The sequence below is a fragment of the Rattus norvegicus genome, chromosome 10, assembly GCF_036323735.1.
Source record: "Rattus norvegicus strain BN/NHsdMcwi chromosome 10, GRCr8, whole genome shotgun sequence".
NCBI classification, from domain to species: Eukaryota; Metazoa; Chordata; class Mammalia; order Rodentia; family Muridae; genus Rattus; species Rattus norvegicus.
Genome location: NC_086028.1, coordinates 34,787,169 through 34,795,932, shown reverse-complemented (window position 1 = coordinate 34,795,932; position 8,764 = coordinate 34,787,169). Strand labels below are relative to the sequence as shown.

Genomic DNA, 8,764 nt, shown 5'->3' with positions numbered 1-8,764 from the left:
GACAGCCAACATTTGTAGTTTTGGTGGCAACTCTCCATTGTGGTTTGGCTACTGTGTTACCACCCAGAACTCCGTGGGTGGGTCGGAAGCTTGGCGACTGGATGTTGGTACTGGGCAGAGTGTGAAGCTATTTTTGTTTTCTTTTGCTTTTTTGCTTTTGTGTAGCCCTTGCTCTGTAGACCAGGCTGGCCTCAAACTCACAGAGATCTGCCTGCCTCTGCCTCCTGAGTGCCGGGATTAAAGGTGTGCACCACCAGTCCCAGCAGAGTCATGGAGCTTTAAGAGGGGGATCCTAATGTGGTCCTTGTGGTAGTCAAGGGCGCTGCTCTCTCTATGAGGCCTCTTGGTAATTATGGAGAGGAACTCTCTCTGGCACTGGGTAGAGTTGGCAATGTTTCACCCTCATAATCCTCCATCGCTGTCATCTGCCTTGATGTGCCACAGAGAGAACGTTTCCAGAGCTAAGTCAATTCACGTGCTGTGTCCCTTGCCTCCCGGGCCTGCGAGCTACCTAGACCTCTAGGTTAGCTCCTTCGAGTATTTTGTTAAGTGGTTAACCAGTAACTGACACCCTGTCAAAGTCACATCTTTGGAATGTGACAATGTACACTGTAAATAGTGACACGTGGGCGGCACCCGAGAAAGGCTAGATGCAGACGAGTCAGCAGGCACAACGAAGGCCCAAGGGCTGATGCACTCCCCAAACTCCAGGAAGCCTGGGTGAGGAGTTGCAGGAGGCAGAGAAGACCCTATTGGCTGGATGCTGCCAGAATCTTTCAGAATTCTAAGGATTCCTCATGGGCTCCTGAAATTGTCTGTGTGGCCGGGAGGCAGGGACAGAGAGACAGGGTCTTGACCTGAAATTTCAGCTCAGCAATTGGTCACTGGCAGGCTAGCGAGCTCCAGGGGGCTGCATATTTCTGCCTATCCAACACCAGGTTTACAGATGTGCTCCACCAATGCCTGGCTTTTCACACAGGTACTGGGGATCCAAACTCAAGTCCTCACATTTGCACTTGGCCAAGAGAGCCGTCTTCCAACTTCTCACCCTAATTGGAAAGTGCATTACTACATTCCCAGGAGTGATCTAGGAACCCTGCACCGTACCCTGTGTACACTGTGAAAGCTTATCCTGGGCCTGAAGATCAGAGACATATGGACACTCACGTGCAGGATGGGCGTACAAACATGAGTTTACTCCGACTCTAAAGTTTACAAGGGAGCTAGGCAGCAGGTTGTAATATACACATTGCTGACTCCATGACTCCGGTTTGTCTCAGTGACTTGTTTCACCGCAGTCGCCAGGGGGCTATCCTGATACCAGCAGGATGCAGAAGGAGATGGGTGACTGCAGAAACAAGTCCGCTGGGAGGGACGGGATTGGGGCCCGTCAGCGGAATGCCAGGGGCTAGAGTGGGCTCGGACCTGGTGCAGGGACATCTCATGTTGCACCGTGATGCCCGCTGCAGTTACAGAGGCTCCCAAGCCACCTGGTGACAGACTGTGGCGTTACTCTCCATAGCACAGGTCATTCAACAAAATCACATGATCGCAGTCACCCAGCTATCCGGGTAACACTGTGTCCCTGTCCAGAATGGACAGACTGACTATGTGACCCACTTGGTCATAAAGGCAATGTTTGCCCAAGGCGTGTCCCCCATGCTCTTGGAGGCCCTGACAAGTCAGCCAGGGCTGAGGTCCTATGCAAGGTTTCCCGTGCCCATGTGGCCTTTGTGGCAGGTACCAGGTCATAGCGTCTGGTTTACAAAGTAAAGAAGCTTTGCGTCAACCTCCACCCATTGGGCCATCTGCGACAGGGTTGGGACTGCCTGTGTCAGCTCCGATGTTTCCTCTTCCTCTGTCTCAGGGCTTCTCATGTCTTCCCCAGAATAGAAGATCTGCAGATTTAGACACACAGGAGAATAAGGTGAGACCCTCCCTGTGGCCAGAAGGCTTCCACCACAGGCCACCTTCTCAGCACGATAGAGGCAGCCAGAAGAGGGGGAAGCAAATACTTTCAGCTCAGTCCTCTTAGTTCATTGCATGCTTCAGACTTCCTGCTGAATAAACAGGAGAGAGAGTGTGTGTGTGTGTGTGTGTGTGTATGTGTGTGTGTATTCGTGCATGTGGGTGTGTATTCATACATATGTATGCATGTGTGTGTATGCGTGTGCATGTATATATGTGTGTGTATGCGTGCACATGTGTTATTTTGGCATAAAAATATGGATCAGAGCCAGGCAATGATAACACATGTCTTTAATCCCAGCACTCAGGAGGCAAAGGCAGGTGAATCTCTGTGGTCAAGGCTGATCTTAGTCTACAGAGTGAGTTCCACATGTCTAGGGCCACACAGAGAAACCCTGTCTTGAAAAACCAAAATTAAGTCAGTCAGTCAGTCAGTCAGCCAGTCTAGGCCCTGGGATAGGCATCCTGACCATCCCACAAGAGGTACAACCAGGCATGAAGGGTCATTGGCTCAGTCTCACAGCCCTTGAGTTTTGCTCCAGTCCCTCTGGTCCCGGCCTGATCCTCTTCCTTCCTCACAGGGAGAAGCTAATACCTTGCAAGCCCCTCAGCCTCGTCCTGGCCTCAAGCAGCCCAGTTGTCTCCCTCAGTCTATCTTGCATGCACCTTCCTGGCACACAGACCCACCTTAGAGATTTCCACCTCTCCTTTTCTGTCTGGTTCTCTGGACTTTCGCTTTCATAGGAAGCCAAATACAGACCTAAACCGAAATGGAAGTGAAATTACTCACAGCAGGTGACCACAACTTGTTTACCCAGAACTTGACCTGCTTTTTGTTTGTGAATTAAACTTCTCATTTGGAGGTCACTGTTCACAGGCAATTTTAAAAAATGACATGTAGAGATCCCATGGCCCCTCTACCCAATTTCCCCCTGCAGTGCCCATGTGCAAAACATGTTCTTCACGTATGACAGTTTAATGTTCAGTTTTTCTGCTCATGATGCTGTAAGGTGACACATTTAGTAGATAACACAGTCTGAAATTTGGATGTGGAGTTTTCCCTTGGTTAACAATAAGGGGTGTGCTCCTCTTTATGGACTGCAGCCATATCAGTCATGGGACTCCAATATATACTGTGCATCATATTTAATAAACAACAGGTGCTATTCCACGTATAGCAATATAACGTGTCACGTTAGACCTTAATCCCAGCACTCAGGAGACAGAGGTGGTCGGATCCCTGTGAGCTCAAGGCCAGTCTGGTCTATATAGAAAGTTGCATGGCATCCAGGGCTACATAGTGAGACTCTGTCTCAAAAAATAAAACAACAATAACAACAACAACAACACACAAAAACGGAAGCAGCTGCACTTGTGTTAGATGACTGCGTTCTTCTCGACCGTGAGCACTGTAAGCACATTAGCAGCAGGCTGGACCAAGCTGTGACAACCCACAGGCTAGGGAACTAGAGATGTGTTTTTGACGGATGGTGTTTCCAAATTACGGGTTTATTGGGATGCAATTCCGTCATGTACCCTGGTACAGCCTGTGATTAGGACAATGACATGGGCAGAGTTTAGACACAGGACATTTCCATAAGGACCAGAGCATCCATGGGAAAGGTGCCCGATTAGAGGCACAGTCATTTCCTTCATTGCCCCACAGTTTTCCCCTACCCACCTCGCCCCTATTCTCCCTCTCCTCTTTTCTTTCTGTGATGTTGGGGATTGAACCCAGGGCAGCATTCTATCATCAAGCTACATCCCCAGATGCTCTCCTTTTTCTTAACTTCCAACAATCTGTTCTCCATTCCTTTCTTTAGTAATTTGAAGAATATTATAGAAATAGTCATATAAGATATATGATATATATATAGAGAGAGATGATGTATGATATATAAGACTGGAGAGTCATCCATGGGTGGCATGTATTCTGTTTGTGTCTGACAAGGTCCAAAGTCGGGGTATATCACAGTTCGTTTAACCATTCACCCATTGACAGACACTGGCGTTATTTTCAGTTTGAGGCTTGTTGTTGTTGTTTGTTTGTTTGTTTGTTTCTCAATGAGCATGGATATCATGTATCTAAAATAACTCAATGCCCAGGTGTGCAATTTCTTGGTTATATAATGTTAATAGTATTTAGTTTTACAAGAAACTCTTTGTCAGTTGGGCATCCCAACATTGGGGGATCCAAGTGTGAGTTTGGAGTTAGTCCAGGCTACATAAATTCTAGGCTAATCCGAGCTACACAATGAGGCCCTACCTCAACAAACAAAAAAAAATTATCGGTTGGGGATTTAGCTCAGTGGTAGAGCACTTGCCTAGCAAGTGCAAGGCCCTGGGTTCGGTCCCCAGCTCCGAAAAAAAAAAAAAAAAAAAAAAAAAACCAAAACAAAAAAGAATTATCTAGGTAACCACAAAGAGCAAAACAAGCAAACCTAAAACCAAGACCTCTTTGTCTACACAGATGCTTCCTGGGGTATGACACATTTATGTCCCAGTACACCCCTGCAAAGTGAAACTGTTGGAGTTAAAACAGTGTATTTAGCAAGCCAGACCTGGTGCCCCGAGTCTGCAATCCCAGCTATCTTGGGGGCTGATGGAGGAGGACCACAAGGTCAGGTTTGCCTGGGCTACAAAATGAGTTCAAAATCATCCCGGGTAACTTTGTGAGACCCTGACTCAAAATAAAGTAAAAAAGAGGCCTGGGGAAACAGCTGAGTGTCAGGACATTTGCCTGGTGTGTGAGGCCTTCCTTGGGTTCCATAGTTTCCAGACATGAATGTCTCCTGCCGGTGTGGATCACATGCACCATCTATAGAAAACCCGTAGCCAAGTCAGTGCATGGCTCTCCTTGTGTGAGCCCTAGTTCTTATCCTCACTAACATTTTATCAATGAGAAAACCAGAGGACGTTGGTGCTGAAGTGAGGCTATGCCCTACTCTAATTCTCCCATATTGTATCGAATTCTGACACAGCAGAGAGACAGTGGTTGTAACACAGGACGCTCATGTTTACAATGGCCAGCCATGATCACACCCTGTTCAGGGGGAAATCTAGACTCAGGGGTCCTTGAGGTGCTGGCTAGCCTGCAACCTGTTGAGTTGGTCTTGTGCTCCGTAGGAGGCAACTGGGTGCTCATCGGACAAGGGCATAAACCTTCTCTGTTCCACACTCGGCCCAGCAAGCATGCCTGCGATGTTACTTCAGCCCAGAGTTGATGTCCCTGCATGGTGACTAAGAGGCCACAGGCAGTCCCATTGCCCGGCTGTCGAGGCCCTGGGCCACCTTACCGTCTTCGCTGAAGATGGGTGCGGTGTACAGGTAATGGGTGATGCTTGGATCTTGCTCGAAAGGACATTCCACTTGTTTCCAAGTAATGAACTCTCCAACCTGCTTGGCCAGTTCCAGAAATTTCTGCCAGGTTTACAGAGATACAAAATGGTGCAAAGTGAGCCATTGGATCATCACCCTTCTTGCAGATCTGAGAAGGAACGTGGGGCTGTAGGGGGCAGCAGAACCTAGGAAGGATGCTGAGCGTTGTGTGAGAATCCTGCCAAGTCTCCTTCTTAAAGTCTGTGATACCTGCCACCTCAGGCCCCCAGCATGCTCATCAAGGGGTGGCAGCCATTGACCCACAGCTGTTTGAGACAGTGTCTCACTGTGTCTTACTAGGGCTGGCCTGGAACTAGCTGTGTACGTCAGGCTAGCTTCGAACTCACAGAGATCTCCTGCCTCTGATTCTAGAATGCTTGAATGAAAGGGTGTGCACCACCATACCTGGCTGCTCCCAGCCTTTGCCTAAATGTGGTAAGAAGGAGCATTTATTTGAATTTCTTTTTGTTTTGTCCTTGGGAAAGTGACACAAACTTGTTGACTTATAGGGTGTTGTAAATGCAGTTCAGCCAATCCATTTAAATAAAATTTAAGTAATCTAAAAAGATGTGCATAGTTTTTAATTACGTGTATATATGTGTGTATGTGTATGTGAGTGCAGGTGCCCACAGAGGCTAGCAGAGGGTGTTGGGACCCCTGGAGCTGGAGTTACAGGTATTCCTGAACCGCCTGACATGGTGCTGGGAACCCAACCAGGGGTCTGTGGAAGAGCAGTGCGTGTTCTTAACTGCGGCTCCATCTCTGAAGCCCAAGTGAATTCTTTTTAAAAAAATCTGTGACATTTTATTGTACACATATGTGTACGTCGGAGCAGAGGTCGAGGCCAGAGGACAGCTTGCAGGAATCAGTTCTATCAGGTAGAGGTCAGAGGACGTCAGTCCTATCTTTCGACCATGTAGGTCTTAGACATGGAACTCAGGTCCTCGAGAGCCGTCTCAACAGCCCTAACTAAATTCCTTTAAGTGAATTGCAAAATAGAATCATTTGTTGTTGTTGTTGTTAGCTGGACTGGAACTCACAGAGCTTTGCCTGCCTCTGCCTCCTGAGTGCTGGGATTAAAGGTGTGAGCCACTACTGTACAGCTTAGAATCATCAATTGCTTCTAGGATCCCTTTACCCCAACCAAGAAACCCAAACCTCAGAGGCGCTGGTCCCTTCTTAAGATGGTATATTACTCCACGGAACAACTCTAGCTCCTCTTGCCCAGTTTAAACCAGCTCCAGGTTCCTCCTGACACCTAGCACAACGTAAATGCTATGCAAATGGATTCCGTGAGCATTGTTCTGGGAACAGTGACAAGCAACACAGTCTGCACATCTTCCGTACAGACGTAAATAAGAAATATTTTTCCAGCCACTGATGCAGAACCCATGGAAACAGAGGGCTGGCAACATATGTGTTTAAATTTTGAAAGTACACTAACTCTCAAAAGGACTTTAAACACAGAGCAGCCGGCCTGTGAAGTACCCCCAGTAAGCTTCTTTTCCAGCTGGTGACGATGTTGGAAGGTTATGAAACCTGTGGGAGGTGGAGATTTGCTGGGGAAGTATGTCACAGTGGGTGGCCTTTGAGAGTTGACTGCCTGGTCCTACTTGTTGTCTGGACGCTTCCTGATGCACTGTGGCCAGTCGGCTTCCTGCTCCTCCCTCCATTCCTTGCCTTTAATGATGGACTCTCATCCCCTTGGAACTGTAAGCCCAAACAAACCCTCTCTCCTTTGTGTCTGCCAGTGTATTTTATCACAGATCCAGCAAAGAAAGTAGGACACAGCCCAAAGCCATGCTTGGGCTGGAGAACCTGCCCTGTTTCATCCCTCAGTCAGCCCCAGTAGCCGGGTCTATCCCCTACCACCTGCTCCCTCAGCCTGTGGTCACATGAGTGGCTCAGTCTTCCAAAGCTCTGATTAAGGACCAGTTCAAGAAGAGGAAATGACGGAGAGTCCTCACTCTCAGTTCTGTGTCAGGGTCACCAACAGAAAAACCCCATCCCAGGCCCCTAGACGCCTGACGTCTCATCTATGTGGTCCCGAGATAAGACCCTGGGACCACATGCTGGGCTGGACAGTCCTCTGGATCTGACAACTTTGGGACAACCAGGCTTGTGGGTCACCTGAGATCTGTGCAGACACCAGCTGTAGGCCAAAGAGCTCAGACTCATGTTGTGGTCCTCATGAGCTGGGGTGTTGAGTGATTCACAGAATTCCTGACAGCCTCCAAGACCTCTGTGAGGCCACAGCTGTGGCCCAGTTTACAGAAGCAGGGGAATGAGCTTCCTACAGGGCGGCGGCTCTCAGCCTTTTTTTTCCGGAGCTGGGGATCGAACCCAGGGCCTTGTGCTTGCTAGGCAAGTGCTCTACCACTGAGCTAAATCCCCAACCCGGCTCTCAGCCTTCTTAATGCTGTGTCGTTCAACGCACTTCTCACGTTGTGCTGACCCTCAACCATAAAGTATTTTCATGGCTACTTCATAGCTATAACTTTGCTACTGTTATGGATCATAATGCAAATATTTGTTTTCTAGTGGTCTTAGGAGATTCCCGAGAAAGGGTTGTTCAACTCCCAAAGGGGCTGTGACCCACAGGTTGAGAACCACGGCTATAGAGCAAGTACTATGTCCAGGATTTATGCTTGTTGGAGCTGAAGGCTGAGTGGGCACCAGGTTGGGCTGAGCCTTCTGCAAGACAAGAGCCTCTTTTCTCCCCCACAGATTGGAAGGTCCCACGAAAACTTTGTGCCACGCCATGTTTGCTGGACTCTGTCTGCAGAGCCCACCTACCTACCACATCAGTATGTGGGTGGGCTCTTCTGAAGTGTTCAGGAACTCTGGTGCTCTGAGTGAGTGAGTGGCTGGTGTGCAGCCTGCTGGGTGAACCCCAGCAGATGGGGGTCTCTCTGCTTGTGAGGTCATGGGAACTTCCTGAAAAACCTCTAGTGAGCTGAGGGAGCAGAACCCTCTTTGCTGCTGCCTCCGTGGTTTCTTCTTTATGACTCCATCCTGCAGCTCAGGGACCCTCCTTTTTGGGACCTGCTCTGGTTCTCATGTACTACACTTTTGTGTGACCCCCGAAGCACCTTGCCAGCTGTAATCATAGTCCTCAGGGTTGGCTTTCTCTTCAGCCTGCTGCTCTTCAAGGACCAAAATAATGGAGCTCCCTGTGCTGAGAACAATGTCCCGGATGGAGTGTTGGCAAGAGCCTCAGCCTCTGCCTCTGCCTCTGCCTCTGGGTGATGTTAGGGAACCTGGATGACCCCAGTCTGAAATGGCTGTAAATTGTTGCACCCTGAATCCTGTAGCTCCCATGAATTTAGCTATCCAGGGGCTAGCAGTCCCATGCTGGCAACTTTTGTCTGAGTGTGTTTGTGTTTGTGTGACTCCAGGTGTACTTAGGTAAGTAGAG

General features: G+C 48.7%; 1 protein-coding gene across 1 annotated transcript in view; it reads right to left on the bottom strand.

The window, feature by feature from the left end:
* Window positions 1-1,169: 1,169 nt before the first annotated feature.
* Rasgef1c (RasGEF domain family, member 1C) overlaps window positions 1,170-8,764 on the bottom strand; it is a 66,191-nt gene continuing 58,596 nt past the window's right edge. The window contains exons 12-14 of the mRNA NM_001108273.1: window positions 5,265-5,388; window positions 2,656-2,728; window positions 1,170-1,898 (exon numbers count right to left, since the gene is read on the bottom strand). Of these exons, the coding sequence (NP_001101743.1) occupies window positions 1,874-1,898; window positions 2,656-2,728; window positions 5,265-5,388 (222 nt within the window). The 3' untranslated portion in view covers window positions 1,170-1,873. The remainder of the gene's footprint in view (window positions 1,899-2,655; window positions 2,729-5,264; window positions 5,389-8,764) is intronic.